The sequence below is a fragment of the Urocampus carinirostris genome, chromosome 17 (genome assembly GCF_059441175.1).
Source record: "Urocampus carinirostris isolate Australia breed hairy pipefish chromosome 17, RoL_Ucar_1.0, whole genome shotgun sequence".
NCBI lineage: Eukaryota > Metazoa > Chordata > Actinopteri > Syngnathiformes > Syngnathidae > Urocampus > Urocampus carinirostris.
Genome location: NC_142365.1, coordinates 3,258,436 through 3,282,141, shown reverse-complemented (window position 1 = coordinate 3,282,141; position 23,706 = coordinate 3,258,436). Strand labels below are relative to the sequence as shown.

Genomic DNA, 23,706 nt, shown 5'->3' with positions numbered 1-23,706 from the left:
GTTCGATTCCCCCTTCCTTTAAGTCATTTGGTGCCCAATTTTACATAATATTTGGTCGTGTAGGGATTAAAGAAGAAAAAACAACCCGAAGAGCCGTTGAGGACCCAAAAGAGCCGGTTCCTTTTAGTGAGCCGAGCCGAAGAAGCCGGTTCTCGACAAACTCTACTAACTTTACTCAACTTTGTTCTACTTCGACTCGACTTCAAAATAGGAACCCGTGTATTTTGACCTTCATGCACTGTAACTTTGACTTAAGTCGCTTCTTAATTAGTCATTTTTAGCCCTGATTTTTGTGCGCTGGCTAGATTTTCTTGAGAATGTGCGGGCAGTGCGCAATTGCGCACGCGCGCATCTTAGAGGGAACATTGGTCCTGTGTCTGTTTCTGGTTTGTGACATAAATAATTTTTCCTATACGGTGTTCCAACTGGGTTCCAGTCTTCCCTATGAAGAACAGCCTCACTGGATGAAGCTATTTGTGTGAAGCATTTGACCTGAATTAAATGGAATGGTCTCGGTTCGAGATACGGAGCAGCAAGACGGGTCTGGACGGACCCACCTCGTGCGGCTGCGGCATAGAGACGCCTTTCTGCACCAGAAGCTTGATGATCTCGTAGTTGTTGGTGTGCGCCGCCAGGATGATGGGCGTGATGTCCGGCGTGAAGTCCGAGAACTGCTTGTCCAATAGGATCGGCGGCACCTGGCGTGGCAAAGAAGGTCTTTAGCGCCATTTTAAACCCCCGGCTTCCAATGGGGAAGCCGTCAGACCGTTTGCGAACCTATGCTCCCAGCTAGGCAAGCTCCTTACCTTCCGACATTTTCACGGCTATTTCCTTTTTTTCCTTTTTTTCTTTTTTTTCTGAATTTTTCCTTCTTTTTTCTCTTCCTTTTGTTTCTTTTTTCTCAGCTTTTCACTACTTTTTCATTTTGGTATTTTTTTCTTTTTTGTTCTATTCCCCCCTTCCTTTAAGTCAATTTGTGCGCAATTTTACATAATATTTGGGATTAAAGAAGCAAAAACAACCTAAGGAGCCGTTTGAGACCCGAAAGAGTCGGTTCTCTTTAGTGAGCCGAGCCGAAGAAGCCGGTTCTTGAAAAACTCTAAAAACTCGCACACGCAGCTTAGAGGGAACATTGTTCTGCACTCGGGTTTGGTTTCTTCTCACTCAACCTCTCGCTTGCCCTTACCTTATTTGCACGCTGATATTCTAGATCTCATTTTCACCCCACACCTAGTGTCACTTTTCTCGATTACCCTCCAATCACACCTCTCCCTCTTCACTCTTTTAAATTCATTTTAGCTCCACAGTAGAAAAAAATGAACCGGTTCTCTTTAGTGAGCCGAGCCAAAGAAGCCGGTTCTTGAAAAACTCTAATGACTTTACTCAACCTCGTTCTCCTTCGACCTTGACTTCAAAATACCGCATTTAGAACACAACGACAGGGGAACCCGTGTATTTTTACCTTCATGCACCGTAACTTTGACTTAATTCGCTTCTTAATTAGTCAATTCGAACCCTGATTTTTGTGAGCTGGCTCGATTTTCTTGTGCGCGGAAAAGCTCGGCGCCACGTTTGTCCCGCATCCTGCTGCCATGCTGTGCTGCGTAACACTGTCTCTCTCTCTCGCACCAGACAACACAGTGCCGCCTAGTGGCCAAATATGACGCAATCGGGGCTTTAAAAGGGTGTTACAAAACATGAAACCGGTGCCAGGAATGAATGTGATTTGAGATTTGGTGACGGAAAGAGATGGGTAGGGTTACTTGAACTGGATTACTTTCAATGACTTTTGGATTACTCCAATACTAAATATGTTAATAAAAGACAAAAGAAACTAAAAAGGAATAAAATTGCTAAATAGAAGATTGGACTATTATTGAAAATGAGTAGGCGACTATTGCAAGGACATCTTATGAGCGCATTAACTCAAGTCAAGTCATGTTTATTTGTATAGCGGAAGTGGAGGTTTGAAAAAGGGTTTCATTTCTGACCCGTCACAGCTGTCTTTTCCCCCCTCTGCATCCACCCGCTACTCTACTCAACCGGCTCAAGTCACGTCACGCCTACGCAGTGTTGGGACGCGTTACATAAGGAACGCAATTACTTTTCTCGGTGACGAGGACTCTAAGACGTTATTAGCGGGGTTGGGTAGGGTTACTTTAACAGGATTACTTTCAATGACTTTTGGATTACTCTAATACCAAATATGCTAATAAAAGACAAAAGAAACTAAATAGGAATTAAATTGCTAAATTTCGTGCAGGCTTGGGGAGTAACGGCAAATACACGGAACGGCAAAAATGATGTTGGATTGAGTTTCATTTTGTTTCTGTCGCATTTGATGTTCGTTTTGCCGGCGATCAAAGAGATCAAAGCCAGGAGAGAAAGCTTACCACGTGTTGTGAGTCATTTGATTCATATTTAGTTTCTTTTGTCTTTTATTAGCATATTTGGTATTTGGAGTCATCCAAAAGTCATTTCGTTTCCAAAAATGGCCATGAGGAGACAACCGGTTCACAGCCCTAAAAACTTTGTATTTGTGTATTTCAATCTGAATCTCAGCATGCTATCCGTGTCCCCCTCCCGGCTTGTAAACAGTCTACTCTATAGTACCGCTAAATAGAGCTATCATTCACAACGGACCCCAAGAAATGACATGCAGGAAAGCGGACAAGGAGAAAAGAAGAGGAAGAGACTTTTTCTGGCCATTGAAACAAAGCAAAAGATAATAGGAAGCAGGGTTGGGTAGGGTTACTTTAACTGGATTACGTTCCAGTACTTTTGGATTACTCCAATACCAAATATGCTAATAAAAGACAAAAGAAACTGAATAGGATTAAAATGACTCCATTTTGTGCAGGCTTGGGGAGTAACGGAATAGACGGAACGGCAAAAATGATGTCGGCAAGCTGTGTGGATTTATTTTCATTTTGTTTCTGTCGCATTTCGTTTTGCCGGAGATCAAAGCCAGGAGAGAAAGCTTACCACGTGTTGTGAGTCATAATTGTATTCATATTTAGTTTCTTTTGTCTTTTATTAGCATATTTGGTATTGGAGTCATCCAAAAGTAATTGAAAGTAATCAAGTTAAAGTAACCCTACACAACCCTGGTCGCATTTTACGTTAGTTTTGCCGGAGATCAAAGAGATCAAAGCCAGGAGAGACAGCTTACCACGTGTTGTGAGTCATCATTTCATTCATATTTAGTTTCTTTTGACTTTTATTAGCATATTTGGTAATGGAGTCATCCAAAAGTCATTGAAAGTAATCCAGTAAAAGTAACCCTACCCAACCCTGGTCCCATTTTATGTTAGTTTTGCCGGATATCAAAGAAATCAAAGCCAGGAGAGAAAGCTTACCACGTGTTGTGAGTCATCATTTTATTCCTATTTACTTTCTTTTGTCTTTAATTAGCATATTTGGTATTGGAGTAATCCAAAAGTAAATGAAAGTAATCCAGTTAAAGTAACCCTACCCAACCCTGGCCAAAACCAAGAAAAACTGTGAAAAATCCACAATAATAGCATTTAATAGAAGGAAATTTATGAAAAGATCTTTCCCAGGCATCAGAAAGAATTTCCCTTGCAAAAGACGGCCATTTTTATTCTTTCTCCTAATGAATAATACAAAAACGCTAATGACGAAATGCTGTCATGCAAAAAATTTGTGTATCCACAAAATCATTTTGTTCCTCACTCAAATGAGTCATTTTTATGTTTTTTAAAGCTCCGATGCTGTTTTTGTCACAAACCAGTGAAGGATTTTATACATTTGACTATAAAGGATTTTATACGATTGACTACAATTTACATTTAATGCAAAAGATATTCACTGGCTTTCTTGAATAGGGGCTTTCTTGGCACGCCCATGGGAGGAGTCGGCACGCCATTATGCGGGGAGAAGATGGCCGATAGGAGAGAGCTAAAGGACTTGAGAAGGCTTCCCACAGACGCCAACGACAATAATTCGGCTGTTTTCGATGGAGTACACTTTACGCTTTAGTTCATTGACAGGTCAGGCCGTTCCAAATGCAAAATATTTTGTCAAATTCTGTTCATAACAGGACTCTGACAGAGGACGTCAGGCGTTGTTTTGAGAAACGCTCGGCGTTGTTTTGAGCATTACAGACATCGCGATGCTCTTCGATGGGATGGTGAGCCCCAGGGGGGGGCATCCTTGGCACGCCCATGGGAGGAGTCGGCAAGCCGTTGTGCGGGGAGAATATGGCCAATAGGAGAAAGCTAAAGGACTTGAGAAAAAGGCTTCCCACAGACTCCAACGACACTTATTTAATTCCCAACACCAGGAACGGAAACGGGACCCAATTGCGTTCCTTTTACTCCGTTTTTATGAAGAAGGACAACAGGACTTGCATCCACGATCTGATGATCGTCGGTTACGGTTGGCAGATAGCAGGAACACGGAAGTGGCACTTCCGTGTCGGGCGAAGATAAGACAGCGAGAACAAACAGGTCGATGGCCGGGACAGAGGAGCAAAAACATAAACAGGTCCAGAAAATTGTTCGGCAACAGGTATCAGGCAGGAAACAGGGCAAAACAGGTCGATGGCCGGGACGGAAGAGCAGGGCAGAAACGGGTCCAGAAACAGGTCGGCAGGAGAATACAGAGCAGGAGATTGTCGGAGGGTACGGTGCTTGCCTAGCAAAAGCGTAGGTTCGTAGGACGGTCTGACGCCGGTAACAGGGAGCCGGGGGGTTCAAGAAGTGGCAAGGAGCCAATCAGCGACCAGGGTAATCTAATTTTTTGTACTCTGTATATTTGCTATTGGTCCCAAGACTTGCGGTGATGCTAAAGGCAGAAGCGAAAACATGATAACCGTGAAAAGAAAAATCGCAATTATCAAGAACTAGGAAGAAGGCCTGGGCATCAACTATAGACGATTGGACTATTATTGAAAATGAGGAGCCGACTATTGCAAGGACATCTTATATGTTTATTTGTATCGCGGAAGTGGAAGTTTGAAAAAGAGTTTCTTTTTCGACCCGTCACAGCTGTCTTTTCCCCCCTCTGCATCCACCCGCTACTCCACTCGACCAGCTCAAGTAGCTGGTGCTTAGCAATATCCAATCAAAGAGCTAGTGTTCTAAAAATAACAAATAACCCTTTTTCTCGCTCTCTTTCCAGGGAAAGGTTTTTCCCAGCCATCTTTTCCCCCCTCTGCATCCACCCGCTACTCCACTCGACCAGCTCAAGTAGCTGGTAGCTGGTGCTTAGCAATATCCAATCAAAGAGCTAGTGTTCTAAAAATAACAAATAACCCTTTTTCTCGCTCTCTTTCCAGGGAAAAGTTTTTCCCAGCCGTCTTTTCCCCCCTCTGCATCCACCCGCTACTCCACTCGACCAGCTCGAGTCACGTCACACCTACGCAGTAGTGGGAGGCGTTACATAAGGAACGCAATTACTTTTCTCAGTGATGAGGACTCTAAGGTGTTATTAGTCACATTTTGTAACTCATCTGTCGTTTCCGTCTTCTTATCTTTAAAAAAATCTTGCCTGGAGAAAAGAATGAAAAGGTCTTGGACATGACCTAGAATTTTTTTGGGTAGCTGGTGCTTAGCAGAATCCAATCAAAGAGCTAGTGTTCCAAAAATAACCCTTTTTCTCGCTCTCTTTCCAGAGAAAAGTTTTTCTTCACACCTTGTCTTCAGGGTCAATAAAGTGGTACTTCCCTTAACATCCTGCAGGAGCATACGCCCTCCGCCTACGCACCAGCACTTTATCAGACGGAGCGTGAAAAGCCAAAGCGAGAAAGGAGATAAGCTTAATGCGCTCGCTAGATAAGATGGCGGCTCGGAGCGAGGACGCGGCCAAGATGAACGACCTTCATGCTCTACTATACGTTCGAAAGGCACGCCATGGTCTATTACCACGGGCGCAAACTTCCTATACAGGAAAAAAAAAAAAATATTTATGTGCAAGATTAACAGAGGGGGAAAATAGCTTATCCTTTTGTCTGTATTTTGGATCTCCTTTAATGTAGCACTCGTTTTGTTGAATTTTGGGATTGCGGTTTGGTGAGGCTGCTTATGTGTGTGAGAATTGGTGCGCTAGTGATGTGTTCAGGGACATTTAGTAAATGTGATTGATTATCTCTTTTTTGTCAAATTCCACTATACTGTCATGATTACTCATGTCTCGGACGCTGATTGGCTACCTGTCATTTTTCTAAACCCCTGTCTTCCTGTCACCGGTTGTCAGTCCATCTGCTAACCTCAGTTCACGCTAGGCAAGCTTTTCGACCCTGACCCGTTCCTGTTCTGGCCCACGTCTGTGTCCCAGCTTCGACCCATTTTCTGTTCCGGACCACGTTTTTGCTCTCCTGGCTACTGACCAGTTTTTACCGCCCTCGCTCGCCACGGAAATTCCACTTCCGCGTTTGATCAACCTGCTCCCCGCGACCAGCGATCTTCGGATCGTGTGTTCAATCCTTTCCATTATTCCAATAAAACTAAGAGAAACGTCCGCAAATGGGTCCTGTCTCTGTTCTGGTCCTGGAGCGAGGACGCGGCCAAGATAAACGACCTTAATGCTCTACGATACGTTCGAAAGGCACGCCATGGTCTATTACCACGGGCGCAAACTTCCTATACAGGAAAAAAAAAGAAATATTTATGGGCAAGATTAACAGGGGGGGAAAATAGCTTATCCTTTTGTCTGTATTTTAGATCTCCTTTGATGTAGCACTCGTTTTGTTAAATTGGTGCGGGCTTGTGGTTTTGTGAGGAGAGTGATGTGTTCAGGGACATTTAGTAAATGTGATTGATTATCTCTTTTTGTCAAATTCCACTATACTGTCATGATTAATGATGCCTCGGACGCTGATTGGCTACCTGTCACTTTTTAAACCCCTGTCTTCCTGTCACCGGTTGTCAGTCCGTCTGCGAACCTTAGTTCACGCTAGGCAAGCTTTTCAACCCTGACTCACTTCTGTTCTGGCCCCCGTCTGTGTCCCAGCTTCGACCCATTTTCTGTTCCGGACCACGTTTTTGCTCTCCTGTCCCGGATACTGACCTGTTTTTCCTGTCCTCGCTCGCCACAGAAATACCACTTCCGCGTTTGAGCAACCTGCTCCCCGCGACCAGCGATCTCTGTATCGTGAAGACAATCCTTTCCCTTCTTCTCAATAAAACTAAGAGAAACGAACGCAAATGGGTCCTGTCTCTGTTCTGGTCCTGACACATACGATCACTGCATAGGAGGTAAGTTCTGAAATGTCAATCATCACGTTCAGGTCCGGGCAGGGCAAAATCAACCCTCCTTCTACAGGATTCCTCACGGATTAAATACGAAAACTTCAGGTTAGGTCCCTCAAATCAAGTTCATCGGTTCGGTTCCGATCTTGTCTGCCAGAGAGTTCTGTTTTTGCTTCATTAACTACACTACGTGGTTTAAATTTCAGCTCCATTTTGTTGGGCGACAAACGATAAATTGTTCCTTTATCTTGAACAAAGTTTTTTTCGTTTTATTCCTAATACCTTGATATTGTCTTTGATGAGCATATTTAGCATTGGAGTAAAGCAAAAGTCATTCAAAATAATCAAGTTGTGTTACTGCAATACCATGGTATCCGGATTACGCTACCGATTACAGGTAACTAGAAACGATATCGGGTGACATGAATGAATGGATGAATGAAAACTTTATTCGAACATCAGAATAAAAACAGAACAAAAACAATAACTCAACAACAAAATAATGTTAGATAGATAGATAGATAGATAGATGTCTAGATAGATAGATAGATAGATGTCTAGATAGATAGATGTCTAGATAGATAGATGTCTAGATAGATAGATAGATAGATAGATAGATAGATAGATAGATAGATAGATAGATAGATAGATAGATAGATAGATAGATAGATAGATAGATAGATAGATAGATAGATAGATAGATAGATAGATAGATAGATAGATAGATAGATGTCTAGATGTCTAGATAGATAGATAGATAGATAGATAGATAGATAGATAGATAGATAGATAGATAGATAGATAGATAGATAGATAGATGTCTAGATAGATAGATGTCTAGATGGATAGATAGATGTCTAGATGGATAGATAGATAGATAGATAGATAGATAGATAGATAGATAGATAGATAGATAGATAGATAGATAGATAGATAGATAGATAGATAGATAGATAGATAGATAGATAGATAGATAGATAGATAGATAGATAGATAGATAGATAGATAGATAGATAGATAGATAGATAGATAGATGTCTAGATGTCTAGATAGATAGATAGATAGATAGATAGATAGATAGATAGATAGATAGATAGATGTCTAGATAGATAGATGTCTAGATAGATAGATGTCTAGATGGATAGATAGATAGATAGATAGATAGATAGATAGATAGATAGATAGATAGATAGATAGATAGATAGATAGATAGATAGATAGATAGATAGATAGATAGATAGATAGATAGATAGATAGATAGATAGATAGATGTCTAGATGGATAGATAGATAGATAGATAGATAGATAGATAGATAGATAGATAGATAGATAGATAGATAGATAGATAGATAGATAGATAGATAGATAGATAGATAGATAGATAGATAGATAGATAGATAGATAGATAGATAGATAGATAGATAGATGAAACTCATTTGAACTTGGGCGCCACACGATAGAACAAACATTCTGTCGGGGCCGGACTAGTCGATTAGAGAGAAAGCAAAAGAGATAAAGAAATAAGAGAAAGAGGGAAAGAAAAGGAGAGAGAGCGGGACAAACAAAGAAAAAGAGAGAGGGAGAGAGTGTGAAAAACAAAAGATAAAAAGTCGTGAGAGAGGGGGAAAAGAAAGGGAGAGGAAGAAAGAAATACAAAGAGAAATAGAAAGACAGAAGGAGAGAAAAGAAAGTGTGAAGGGTAGGAAGAGAGAAAGAGAAAAGAGAAAAGGAAAAAAAGAAGTTAGAGCAAAAGAGGTTAAAAGACACAGAGAGAGAAGGAGACAAAGAGCAACAAAGTAAGAGAAAAAGAGAGACACAGAGAGTGAAAGAGACAGAGACAGAGAGTGGGAGAAAAGGGGTGGAAAAGAGAGAGAGAGAGAGAGAGAGAGAGAGAGAGAGAGAGAGAGAGAGAGAGAGAGAGAGAGAGAGAGAGAGAGAGAGAGAGAGAGAGAGAGAGAGAGAGAGAGAGAGAGAGAGAGAGAGAGAGAGAAATACAAGTACAGTGTCTTTGTTCGAGGCACCTGGCTTTGGCAGCATCAAGTGGACATATTTCCACCTGAAGCTCGTTTTTCTCTTGCGCTTCTCTGAGTATTGTCTTGCCGGCCGGATTTAATCCCTTAGCGGGCCGCCTGTTTGACATCTGTGATATAAACTATTTAAATAGTGCTACATAAAATACACACTGTCATAAAAATAGGGTACTATGCAATGTGGGGGTGTGGCTTAATGTGGGATTTTATTCTCCTGGGTGGAGTTCAAGAGCCTCATGGCATGAGGAAGAAATGATGAACGAAATGAAGAGAACTAGAAACTAGAGAACAATATAATAAATACAATGCATTAGAGTTTAAAATAAAATTTGGCTTTATTGATTATTAAAATGCTTTTAGATCATTTAGTGCACAGGTGTCAAACTGCCGGCCCGTGGGCCAGATCAGGCCCGCTAAGGGATTGAATCCGGCCCGCGAGACAAAGCTGAGGGAAGCGCAAGAGAAAAACGAGCTGCAGGTTAAAATATCTCCACTTGATTTTGCCAAAGCCAGGCGCCTCTCACAAACGCTGCACTTGTATTTCTTTCTTTCTCTCTCTCTCTTCCACTCTCTCTCTCGTCCTCCCTTTTTCTCTCACCTTCAATCCCTCTCTCTTTCACTCGCTCTGTCTCTTTTTCTTTCTTTGTTCCTCTTCTTCTCTTTTTCTATCTATGTCTTTTTACCTTCTTTGGATCTCCCTTTTTTTCATTTTCTCTGTCTTTTCTCTCTCTCTTGCATCAACCTCCTCTTTCTCCCCTTCTCTCTTTCTCTCCTTCTCTCTTTCTATTCCTGTTTGGATTTATTTTTCCCTCTCTTTCTTTCCTCCTCTTTCACTATTTCTCTTTTTATCTCTTTTGTTTAACATTCTCTGTCTCTCGCTCTCCTTTATCTCTCTCTCTCTCACTTTCATCCCTTTCTTTGTCCCACTCTCCCTCTTGTTCTCTCCCTCTCTTTCTCTTATTTCTTTCTCTCTTTTTCTTTCTCCTCAATCTACTAGTCTTTTTTTCTTTCCTTCTCTTTTTCTTTCTTTCGTTGTTTCTTTTTTTCTTTGTTTCTGTCTGTCTTTCTTTCTCTCCATATTTTTTTTTCATTCTTTCTTTCCCTCCATCTTTTCTTTTCATTCTTCCTTTTTTCTTTCTTTCCTTTTCATTCTTCCTACCTCATTAGTCTGGCCCCTGAGAGAATGTTTGTTCTATGGTGTGGCCCCCGAGTTAAAATGAGTTTGACACCCCTGATTTAGTGTCTAATGCACAGGTGTCAAACAGGCGGCCCGCGGGCCAGATCAGTCCCGCTAAGGGATGGAATCCGGCCCGCGAGACAACACTCAGAGAAGCACAAGAGAAAAACAAGCTGCAGGTTGAAATAGGTCAACTTGATAATGCCAAAGCCAGGTGCCTCCAACAAAGAGACTGTACTTGTAATTATTTCTCTCTCTCTCTCTCTCTCTCTCTCTCTCTCTCTCTTTATTTTCCACCCCTTTTCTCCCACTCTCTGTCTCTGTCTCTTTCACTCTTTGTGTCTCTCTTTTTCTCTTTCTTTGTTGCTCTTTGTTTCCTTCTCTCTGTGTGTTTTTTTTTAACTTATTTTGCTCTAACTTCCTTTTTTACCTTTTCTCTCTTTTCTCTTTCTCTCTTGCTACTCTTCGCGCTTTCTTTTCTCTTTTCTCTCCTGTCTTTCTTTTTCTCTTTGGATTTTTTTCTTTCTCTCCCTTTCTTTTCCCCCTCTCTCACAACTTTTTATCTTTTGTTTCTCACGGCCTCTCCCTCTCTCTCTCTCTTTCTTTGTCCCACCCTCTCTCCTTTTCCCTCCCTCTTTCTCTTATTTCTTTATCTCTCTTTTTCTTTCTCTTGAATCTACTAGTCCGGCCCCCGACAGAATGTTTGTTCGATCGTGTGGCCCCCGAGTTCAAATGAGTTTGACACCCCTGGTCTAATGTGTGTTTTCCAGCTTAATTTATGGTCTATTTTTTTATTCATTTTTAGATTTACGCTCCCTACGCTGCCTTTAGGTATAGACAAAATCCTCTGGGACCTTTTTAGGATCATTTAATAACCGTTTTCTTACAGCACTTTGAGTTTTAGTGAATAAATGATGACCTCAAGTGAAGGGTTTATGCTAACGTTAGCGCCCAAGCTGAAATATCACAGAATTGGATAAAAAAAAGCCTCCATCTTCATTTTCCTCCTTTTTTCTCCTTGACCTAATTTATGGGTGAAATGTTTCCCTCCTGAAAGAATTGATGATAGCCGGCGGCGCCCTAAAAATGAAAAAAGCCATAAGCAGAGGGAGAAGTGAGAAAAGCAGGGTTGAGAAATGGTTTGGGTTTCATTTGTTTGTTTTGTTTTTGTTCTTGCACGACTGGCAGTTCTCTTGTACCTAGCCACTCCTTTTGCACACCTGTTCTCCTCTGCACTACCGTACTCCATTGTTATTGTTATTGTTATTGTGAAGTGACTTGTTTACCTGACTGCCCATTTTGCACATCTGTTCAGCTGCTCCTCTTGCACTCTTTGCACTACTGTACAGTACTCATAGCTATAATTATTTACCTACCATTGCACATCCATATATATATATATATATATATATATATATAAATATATATATATATCGTTTTTCAATACTCCAACTCATCTCATCTCATCTCAATAGCCGTACCGCTTATCCTCATTAGGGTCGCGGGAGGGGGCTGGAGCCCATCCCAGCCATCTCCGGGCAGTGGGCAGGGGACACCCTGAACCGGTTGTCAGCCAATCGCAGGGCACACAGGGACAGACAACTCATTCGCTCATTCACACCTAGGGACAATTTGGACCGGCCAATCCACCTGAAATGCATGTTTTTGGAATGTGGGAGGAAACCGGAGTGCACGGGGAGAACATACAAACTCCGCACAGGAAGTCTGGAGCTGGATTTGAACCCACGACAGGTTCCCATGACATGAACTGTGCCGCACAAGCGCTAACCACTGCGCCGCCGTGCTGCTACTCTAACTCAATACTACATATTTATATCTGTATATTGAAAGAAACTGTGCGGGTCAGATGTATCGACATTTCGTTCTGTATACATGTGTACAAGAATGACAATAAAGTATATCTGAATCTGAATCTGACTCTTTTTAAACCCCCGGCTTCCAAGAGGAAGCTGTCAGACTGTTTGCGAACCTATGCTCCCAGCTAGGCAAGCTCCATACTTTCCGACATTTTCCCGACCTGTTTTCTCCTGCCTGATACCTGTCGCTGACCTGTTTCTGGACCCGTTACTGCCCTGCTGTTCCGTGCCGACTATCGACCTGTTTTGCCCTGTTTCCTGCCTGATACTTGTTGCCGACCTCTTTTCTGAACTCGATTCCGCCCTTGCTCTCCCGTCCCGACTAGCGACCAGTATCCCTGCCGCCTACGATTATCCTCGCTCGACGCGGAAGTGCCACTTCCACATTCCTGCCACCTGCTACTTGTATCAGTCGATCATAGGATCGTGGAAGCAAGCATTGCTCTCTCTCTCTCTTCATCAATAAAACTGAGTAAACGAACGCAACTGGGTCCTGTCTCCGTTTCGATTCCCGGCTCCTCCGTGTTATATGTGGAAGTGTGATTGGGCAAGACACTGAATCCCTAATGCCCCCAATAAGCAGGTTGGCGCCTTGCATGGCTGCACGGCCGCTATCGGTGTGTGAGTGTGTGTGTGAATGGGTCAGTGTGAAGCACATTGTAAAGCGCTTTGGGAGGTCTTCCGTGACTTGAAAAGCGCTATAGAAATGCAGACCATTTACCATTTAGCATCTTGATTATCCTCAAAACGTTTGGAGGCAGACTCCCTATTGGTGTGTGAGTGTGTGTGTGAATGCGTAAGTGTGAAGCACATTGTAAAGTGCTTGGGGAGATCTTCATTAACTTGAAAAGCGCTATAGAAATGCAGACCATTTACCATTTAGCATCTTGATTATCCTCAAAACGTTTGGAGGCAGACTCCCTATTGGCGTGTGAGCGTGTTCGTTAGACGGGGGCGCTTCTTCGGCCGGCTTTCTTTTGCCGGAAATCTCTCTAATAAAGCAAAAGACGAGGAAAATAACAGACGGTGGCGCCCACACAAACGTTGACTGCCGTCAATGCCATTGAACTATTCGAGCTGGCGTGTTTTGCCTTTCAGAGGAAACGTCACGGCTGGCAGATCACAAAGCCTGGCAGCCTCAAAGCGCAATTTTGTCCCTTCCCTTTCTTTTCTTATCGAGTTCAGGACCGCAATGCTCCGAAAAGCAGAGTGCCGAATGGTTCTGATCTGCTTCTGAGGGATTCAAAATAGATAGATACCATAGATAGATACCAGAGATAGATAGATAGATAGATAGATAGATAGATAGATAGATAGATAGATAGATAGATAGATAGATAGATAGATAGATAGATAGATAGATAGATAGATAGATAGATAGATAGATAGATAGATAGATAGATAGATAGATAGATAGATAGATAGATAGATAGATAAATGGCTAGATAGATAGATAGCCAGCTAGAGATAGATAGATAGACGAGAGACAACACTCAGAGAAGTGCAAGAGAAAAACAAGCTGCAGGTTGAAATATGTCAACTTGATGTTGCCAAAGAAACATGCCTCGTATTTCTTTCTCTGTCTCTCTCTCTCTCTCTCTCTCTCTCTCCCTTTTCCACCCCTTTTCTCCCACTCTCTATCTCTGTCTCTCTTTTTCTCTTCCTTTGTTACTCTTTGTCTCTTTCTCTGTGTCTTTTTAACTTATTTTGCTCTCACTTTCTTTTTTCCTTTTCTCTCTTCTCTCTTCCTCTCTTCCTACCCTTCGCGCTTTCCTTTCTCTTTTCTCTCCTTCTGTCTTTCTATTTCTCTTTGGATTTCTTCCTTCCTCTCCCTTTCTTTTCCCCCTCTCTCGTGACTTTTTATCTTTTATTTCTCAGGCTCTCTCCCTCTCTCTCTTTCGTTGTCACTCCCTCTCTTTTTTTCCCTCTCTCTTTCTCTTATTTCTTGATCTCTCTTTTTCTTTCTCTTTAATCTACTAGTCCGGCCCCCGACAGAATGTTTGTTCTATGGTGTGGCCCCCGAGTTCAAGTGAGTTTGACACCCCTGGTTTAAAGCAACAGAAAGTATTCACTGTGGCGGAAAAAATGAGAATCAATAAAGAAAGAAAGAATGAAAGGCGGACAGGGTTGCAAGGCTTCTGTTTGAGAGAAATGCTTTGTTATTGATCAAGCGTTATGTGTCACTGTCTGAGGAGACGCTCCCATTTTTCAAGTTTCCCTGTGACAGGACGTCGTAGGGACGATTTTCTGTCAGCTGGATTCCAGGCTACTCGTCGGCAATGTTCCCTGTAATTTTCCTTAGGGGTCTGAGCGTTGACACAAAGTCGGTGAGCAACGCTTGAAACAACAGCGAGCAACCATAATCCCAAGTGTGGCAAGATAATTCATTATCAAACATGTCCAAAACTTGACATTTTGCTGAGTTTCCGGCAATGCAAAATTATTTTTCTCTTTTGAATGAATTGACTTATGTACTATTAAAAAAGGTTTTACGGCCTACAAACGTCGTTTTATTTTATTTTTTTTCTGATATCTTTTGTCATTATCATTTTTGGGGGATAATTTAGTCAGTTGCACAATACACAACTGTATTCAATTACATTTTTAGTGGAAGCACAATGTTGGCAACAAGATTCACTTGATATCATTGGAAATGATTTGAATGCAACACAAACTTTTTCTTCTTTTTTCTGTTTTTTTCTACTTTTTTTTAAATTCCTTTAAAAAAAAATCTCATTGTGTTTATTTTTTCCGAGCTGTTCCTTTTTTCTTTTTGTTCTCTATTTACTTTTTTCCTACATTTCTTTATTTTTTTCTTCCTGGCTTTTTTCTAAATTTTTCCTTCTTTTTTTCTCTCTTCCTTTTGTTTCTTTTTTTCTCAGTTATATTGATAAAGAGAGAGAGAGCCGTGTTTGCTTCCACGATCCGATGATCAATGGACACGGGTAGCAGGTGGCAGGCAGGGGAAGTGGTACTTCCGCGTCGAGCGAGGATAATCGTAGGCGGCAGGGATACTGGTCACGAGCCGGGACGGGAGAGCAAAGGCGGTATCTAGTTCAGAAAAGAGGTCGGCAACAGGTATCAGACAGAAAACAGGGCAAAGCAGGTCGATGGTCGGGACGGAAGAGCAGGGCAGGAACGGGTCCAGAAACAGGTCGGCAACAGGTATCAGGCAGGAGAAAACAGGGCAGGAAAATGTCGGAAGGTATGGAGCTTGCCTAACTGGGAGCATAGGTTCGCAAACAGTCTGACGGCTTCCGGGGGTTTAAATAGAGTCTATGAACCAATCAGCGCTCAGGGCTGTTGGCGCCAATTGGGCAGTCACAGGTGCCCTGAATCAGCAATCATGACAAACCCACGCAAGCACAGGGAGAACATGCAAACTGTGCCTCGGACAGACGTTGCTTTTCACAACCGTATTATACCCAGTTTATAAAGGCTTTCTCCGATAGCCGGCACTCACCTGCATGCCGCCGCTGGGTTTCTTGTGGTTGAGCAGCAGCTCGACGGCGCCCACTACCTCCTTGCGGATGGCGTGCAACAGGGCGTCTCCCACGTAGACGCTGAAACTCAGGAGCAGCTCGATGATCTCCAGGTTCTCGTTTTCGATGGCGATGAGCAAGGCCGTGCGGCCCAGAGGGTCGATGCAATTGATGTTGATCTTGAAGTAGATCTCCGCCTCCTGCCGAGGAAGAAGACCAGGTGACTTACGAGAAGGACCGTATCAAGCGTGCTAACCGTGTCGCCATTCGGCACCAATGTTCCCGGGAATTTTCCAGGGGTCTGAGCGTTCACACAAAGTCGGTGAGCTACGCTTGAAACAACAGTGAGCAACGGCAATCCCAAGTGTGGCAACTGAGTCATTATCAAACATGTCCAAAATTTGACATCAAGTTACATTTTGCTGAGTTTCCGGCAATGCAAAATTATTTTTCACTTTTGAATGAATTGATTCATGTACGATTGGCTACAAACGTCATTTGTTTTTACAATTCTTTCACAAGATTTTCATTTTTTTTTATTTTTCCTGGTCGCATAATACTAACATTTTTGGGGGCTTATTGAGTCTTTTGGACGATACACAACTGTATTTAATTACATTTTTTTTGGGAAAGTACAATGTTGGCAACAAGATTGACTCGGTATCATTGGAAATTATTTGAATGCAACACAAACATTTTCTTCTTTTTACCTGTTTTTTTCTATTTTTTTTAATCCCTTTTAAAAAAATCCCATTGTGTTTATTTTTTCCAAGCTGTTACTGTTTTCTTTTTGTTCTCTATTTACTTTTTTTCTTTTGTGTCTTTCTTTTCTTTTTTTCTGGCTTTTTTCCTGATTTTTTCCTTCTTTTTTCTCTTCCTTTTTTTTCTCAGCTTTTCACTACTTTTTCATTTTGGTATTTTTTTCTTTTTTCGTTCTATTTCCCCCCTTCCTTTAAGTCATTTTGTGCATAATTTTACATAATATTTGGTCGTGTAGGGATGAAAGAAGCAAAAACAACCTGAAGGGACGTTTAGGACCCGAAAGAGCCGGTTCCTTTTAGTGAGCCGAGCCAAAGAAGCCGGTTCTTGAAAAACTCTAAAAACTCACACACGCAGCTTAGAGGGAATATTGTTCTGCACTCGGGTTTGGTTTCTTCTCTCTCAACCTCTCGCTTGCCCTTACCTTATTTGCACGCTGATATTCTAGATCTCATTTTCACCCCACACCTAGTGTCACTTTTCTCGATTACCCTCCAATCACACCTCTCCCTCTTCGCTCTTTTGAACTCATTTTAGCTCCACAGTAGAAAAAAAATGAACTCGCAGATTAAACAGAAAGAAAGGAGATGGGAGGAAAAAGAGAGTGGACAAGAAAGGGAGAGAGAGAGCGAAACGGAAAGGAAAAACCTTAACATCTATTGCGCTAAAGAGCTTGAGAAGTCTCAAATTCATCTAAATGTCTCACCTGGAGGGCTTGCTTGACGCTGGCATAGTCGCCCTTCTCCACAGCTCCCAAGTAGGCCTTCTCCAACGCCGACAGCTCCGACTCGGCCCTCACGATCCTCAGAGGGATGCGGTCCCGGTACGAAGAGCTGTCTGAACGCCGATAGTAGAGCTGGGACATGGCCCGACGCCCTGCCCCGAGCTAGCACCCTTTAGCGGATGCTAGCAGATGTCGGCGGCCTGGAAAACGTCACCTAAGGTTGTAAAAAAACACTTTGTGGATTCGTAGTATTGGCGTTGTTGGGAATTTAAATATCAAAATGTACCGTTGACCAAATTGTTCGAATTAGACTCCATTAACCAAACACAACCTACATTCACCCAACAATTTATGCACACTCGTTTCTTGAGGGAAAAGATGAACAGGAAGCCGACATTTCCACACGGGGGCAGATTTATTTTCCCTAAAAATTTAACTAAGTGTACTCCATCGAAAACGGCCGAATTAGTGTCGTTGGAGTCTCTGGGAAGCCCTCTTCTAAAGTCCTTAGCTCGCTCTTCTTATTGGCCATCTTCCCCCCGCACAATGGCGTGCCGACTCCTCCCATGGGTGCGCCAAGGAAGCCCAACGTGGGCTCCACCATCTCGGAGAAGAGCGGCGCGATGTCTGGAACACTCAAAACAACACCGAGCGTGGCCAACCACGACCTGTTTTGCCCTGTTTCCTGCCTGATACTTGTTGCCGTCCTGTTTCTGGACCTGTTTCTTCCCTGCTCCCCTGTCCTGGACATTGACCTGTTTTACCCTTTTTCTTGCCTGATACCTGTAGCCGACCTTTTTTCTGGACTCGATTACCGCTTTTGCTCCCCTGTCCCGGCTACCGACCCGCTTTCCTGCCACCCACGACTATCCCCGCTCGACACGGCGTTTCTGCCATCTGCTGCCCGTGTCCGTCGATCATCGGATCGTGGAAGCAAGCAATCTTCTCTATTTCAATAAAACTGAGTAAAAACGATCGCTATTGGGTCCTGTCCCCGTCTCTGGCTTGTGAGAGTTATTGGATCAAAACGAAACATTTTTTAGTGCCTAGAATCTTTGTGCTGTGTTTTTCGTAAATATAAACTAACTCAAGGGTTAGGGTTGGGTAGGGTTACTTTGATTGGATTACTTTCAATTACTCTTGGATTACGCCAATACCAAATATGCTAATAAAAGACAAAAGAAACTAAATAGGAATCAAATGACTACATTTTGTGCAGGCTTGGGGAGTAACGGCAAAAATGATGTTGGCAAGATGTTTGGATTTCTTTTCATTTTGTTTCTGTCGCATTTGATGTTAGTTTTGCCGGAGATCAAAGAGATCAAAGCCAGGAGAGAAAGCTTACCACGTGTTGGGAGTCATCATTTGATTCATATTTAGTTTCTTTTGTCTTTTATCAGCATATTTGGTAATGGAGTCATCCAAAAGTCATTGAAAGTAATCCAGTTCAAGTAACCCTACCCAACCCTGGTTTTGCCGGAGATCAAAGAGATCAAAGCCAGGAGAGAAAGCTTACCACGTGTTGTGAGTCATCATTTCATTCATATTTAGTTTCTTTTGTCTTTTATTAGCATATTTGCTATTGGAGTCATCCAAAAGTCATTGAAAGTAATCCATTTAAAGTAATCCCACCCAACCCTGATTTTATGTTAGTTTTGCCGGAGATCCAAGAGATCAAAGCCAGGAGAGAAAGCTTACTACGTGTTGTGAGTCATCATTTGATTCCTATTTAGTTTCTTTTGTCTTTTATTAGCATATTTTCTATTGGAGTCATCCAAAAGTCATTGAAAGTAATCCATTTAAAGTAATCCCACCCAACCCTGATTTTATGTTAGTTTTGCCGGAGATCAAAGAGATCAAAGCCAGGAGAGAAAGCTTACCACGTGTTGTGAGTCATCATTTGATTCATATTTAGCTTCTTTTGTCTTTTATGAGCATATTTGCTATTGGAGTCATCCAAAAGTCATTGAAAGTAATCCAGTTCAAGTAACCCTACCCAACTCTGATTGCAACACCGAGCTAATTCCAATTAGCCGCGCCAGTAACGATATTAGCTTTAGCTTGTGCAGCCCGCCGGGCCGGTTCTGATTGACAGGCCGGTCCGACATTGAGCAGACGTAAACACCGTTAGCTTGCTAATTGATTGACAGCCATTTTGGTTTCCTGGCGACGGCACCTCTCGCCTTTTTCTTTTTTTCTTTTTTTTCCTTTTGGGTTGCCCTCCCCGAAGGCAAAGTATCCTAAGAAGGAAATGCCTCCGAGGGCGATAAAAGTGGCCAATAAAGTCGAGTAATCAAGCAAGTCAACAAAACAAGCCGGTGCGTTGCGCTCTCCATAAAAGGCAATAAAAGGGCCTCCGGTTTTTCAACTTCTCTTTCAGTGTAAAATACAATCGATCTATGTGCGTGGATTATTTGGGCATGTAGATTGAAACCAAATCTAATCCGCGATATCAAAGCGGTGTCCACAATGTGAACAGGAAAGGGTGTCTCTCTTCACTCATGATCCAGTGTTTTTCAACCTGGGTGACCGGGTGAACTAGCGTACCATATACCTTGTCCAGAGTGCATACCTGTCGCGCTCCAGGGCTCCTTACAAAATGTCGGATTTTCCCTTAAAAAATACAAAATCATCTTACACCATTTTTTTCAAACGTGTTTATTTATGTACCGTATTTCCCGCACTATAAGGCGCACCTAAAAGCCTTAATTTTTTTCAAAAGCTGACCATGCGCCTTATAATACAGTGCGCCTTATATATGGATCAATATTAAGTCGCAAAGTCTTGCAACTAACAGCCGCCAAATAGATTTTCCCTCGAACGCCAAGTAGTCCGCGGTGTGTGCTGGGATTTATTTACCAGCGTTTCATTGGCTAACCAATGTGTCAATCATCAGTTGAATCGATCACTATTGGCTAAAGTTATTCGGAGGTAAAGGGGGCGGATCCATTTTATCATTTACAGGCTCGCATAGGCTAGAGGGGCGAAACAAAGCCTGCAATTGGCCAAAAAAGACGTGTCAATCATCAGTTGAATCGATCACTATTGGCTAAAGTTATTCGGAGGTCAAGGGGCGGATCCTTTTTATCATTTACAGGCTGGCATTGGCTTAAACGGCGAAACAAAGCCTGCAATTGGCCGAAAAAGATGAATGCGTATTGCACGTGGCTGACTTCATACAGAAAGCATTTTTTTTTACTATTTTGTATTTGTAAATATTTTATTCTCCTGGATTTACTACACTCACGGATATAAGAGGACCACGGCTGCACATTATTATGAACACAATGACTTCGGTGAGCTACTCCGGCTATATATATTATCTCTGTATCTTGTTTCAGACTGAACTCGATGTTTCTGTGATAAGCGGTGCAGATCATGGATGGAATGGAGTGTCTATTTTTAAATTAAACTCAATTCCAAGTGTTTATCGTCATATGCACAGTAAAGTTGCGAGCGAAAAAGAAAATAGAAACTAAGGAATGGTTGGCATTTCGTGAATCCCAAGACTCTAACCTTCCGAATGATATTTGGAACGATGCGTTTGAGTGACATCGTACGGACACCGCATCCGCACGTGTTCTCGACATGTATTTGCGTCTTTGCAAGCTTTGGGAATGTTAAGGGGTAATCAGTTGGACTGAATCATCTGACTGTTTTGTCGACGTTCCCATTGTAGCGCCTTATAATCCGGTGCGTCCTATGTATGTCAAAAATAGGACCAAAAACTATTTTTTCGGGGTGCGCCCTATAACCCGGTGCGCCTTATAGTGCCGAAAATACGGTAGTTTAACATGTTATATTGTACACCAAATGGATAATTGCACAAACCCTTACGATACCAAACTGTATGTAACATCCTACATGCCGACATTTCTTGTGTAAATATTGTGTAAATTATAACTACAGCCTTATCCTCCTTGTTTTATAACCTTATCTTCTCTGTTCCTTTATTTTCTTGGCTTTTTTTACCTCACTGTGAAAGTGTGAAACTGGAGTGTCATGCCCAATTTTGTTGTCACAATATGTTAAAACTACGTTGGGCAGCATGGCGGCGCAGTGGTTAGCGCATGTGCGGCACAGTTCTCAGGTCTTGGGAACCTCCTTGTGGGTTAAAATCCAGCTACCGGACTTCCTGTGCGGAGTTTGTATGTTCTCCCCGTGCTTGCGTGGGTTTCCTCCGGGCACTCCGGTTTCCTCCCACATTCCAAAGACATGCATTTCAGGTTAATTGGCCGGTCCAAATTGTCCCTAGGTGTGACTGAGCGATTGAGTTGTCTGTCCTTGTCTGCCCTGTGATTGGCTGGCAACCAGTTCACGGTGTCCCCTGCCCACTGCCCGATGATTGCTGGGATGGGCTCCAGCACCCCCGCGACCCTACTGAGGATAAGCGGTGCAGCTGATGAGATGAGATGAGATGAATACCGAACTGCAGATATCACAGGAAAACAGGACAGAACCCACGTCTTGTGGGGCAGAAGTTCGTTGGTGGCAGGAAAGCTGGTCGGTAACCGGGACAGGGGAGCAAGGGCGGTAATAGAGTCCAGAAAAAAGGTTGGAAACAAGTATCAGGCAGGAAACAGGGAAAAACAGGTCATGGTCAGCAACAGGTATCAGGCAGGAAACAGGACAAAACAGGCCGGGACAAAGAGCAGGGCAGAAACGGGTCCAGAAACAGGTCGGCAACAAGTATCAGGCAGGAGAAAATAGAGCAGGAGATTGTCGGAAGGTACGGAGCTTGCCTAACATAAGCATAGGTTCGCAGGACGGTCTGACGGCTTCCTCTTGGAAGCCGGGGGTTTAAAAAGAGTCAGGGAACCAATCAGCGACCAAGGCTCTTGGCGTCAACGGGGCATTCGCAGGTTCCCCGAATCAGCAATCATGACAGCATCAGGCAGGCCGTCATTCCAAAATATTTAAAAGTGAATTCCCGGAACCAATTCTATTTTTTCTAAAGTTTAAATGACTATGTTGCCCAAATTGTTCTTGTCATTTGATTTTGGTGTCTAATTGTGGAGGCCAGGAAGAGATGAATCCTTTTTTAGTTATTTCTCATGGGAAAGATGTCTTCAAAATGAGAGAAATTCGAGATACCAGCTTGATCGAGAATGAATGAATTTCATGCGTAGAGTATATTATTGACGCTAAGCGAGTACTTGGATCGGATCAGCACTATTGTCCTGGGACACGATAATAATAACCAGGGTTGGGTAGGGTTACTTTTACTTGATTACTTTCAATGACTTTTGGATGACTCCAATACCAAATATGCTCATAAAAGACAAAATAAACTAAATATGAATAAAATGATGACTCACAACACGTGGTAAGCTTTCTCTCCTGGCTTTGATCTCTTCGATCTCCGGCAAAACGAAAATAAAATGAGACAGAAACAAAATGAAAATAAATCCAAACATCATTTTGGCCGTTCCATGTATTCCAAGCCTGCACAAAATTTAGTAATTTTATTAATAATTAGTTTCTTTTGTCTTTTATTAGCATATTCGGTATTGGAGTAATCCAAAAGTAATTGAAAGTAATCCAGTTAAGTAACCCTACCCAACCCTGGATAGAACAAAACACATGTAGAATATAACATGTTAAACTACATAATTAATAAAAATATGGTGTAAGATGATTTTGTATTTTGTAAGGGAAAATACGACAGTTTGTAAGGGCATGGAGCCCTGGAGCGCGACAGGTATGTGAAATGGTTCAGTCCGGCAGTGTTGAATGATCCTAAATCACGTTAAAAAAAAACGCTCCGTGTGTTCTGCCAAACCGATCGCTCCTGGCACACGCATGCGCCATAAACAAACAACGACATGTGCAACGAAGCTGCATATTACCGCAGTCTCTGCATCGTTTTCATCCCGCAGCCCTTTGGCGGTAAAGGAGGAGTCGGACACAAAATCAGCGGCTTCCTGCCTAATCGCACTCAAGCTGCAGTGGTGGAGAAAAACCCGCAAGTCATCAAATCGCCACTCGGCAAAGTTACGCTGTGCGCCTCACGAGTTCGCTAGTGCGCATTTCGGTGACAATGGCATCAGGAATCCTACATAATCGAAAACGGAGGAGAGAAATGAAGAAGCGCTTACCTTGTCGCTGCAGGGAACTTCGGTAATACGGTGGCTGATTTTCATAACCAGTCCGTGAACGCAACATCCCTCAGACGCACGCGCCTCCTCCTCTTGGCCGTCTTCGTGGTCGTCATGCCGCCGACGAGAGGACCCAAGTGCTGGATCACGACTCGCTCTCTGCCGACTTTGGGATTCCGGAGAGCCTGGAGGAGGGACCTGGGGGGAGGAGGCAAGGGGGGGGGGGGGTGTAAAAAGGAGAGACGCAGTCCTCTCCGCAACCCCTTCAAAGTGCGTCTGCATGCGCCCCTGCAGCCACCTGTTGGAGAAAATCCAAAGAAGCATCATGTGCGCGCGGTTTAAATG

The 23,706-nt window shown here is 42.8% G+C and overlaps 1 protein-coding gene across 1 annotated transcript in view; it reads right to left on the bottom strand.

The window, feature by feature from the left end:
• The window catches only part of LOC148348960 (short transient receptor potential channel 4-like), a 56,193-nt gene extending 32,687 nt beyond the window's left edge, over window positions 1-23,506 (bottom strand). Inside the window, exons 1-4 of the mRNA XM_088320533.1 lie at window positions 23,362-23,506; window positions 17,246-17,477; window positions 15,762-15,980; window positions 558-698 (exon numbers count right to left, since the gene is read on the bottom strand). Of these exons, the coding sequence (XP_088176659.1) occupies window positions 558-698; window positions 15,762-15,980; window positions 17,246-17,404 (519 nt within the window). The 5' untranslated portion in view covers window positions 17,405-17,477; window positions 23,362-23,506. The remainder of the gene's footprint in view (window positions 1-557; window positions 699-15,761; window positions 15,981-17,245; window positions 17,478-23,361) is intronic.
• Between the last annotated feature and the right edge of the window lie 200 nt (window positions 23,507-23,706).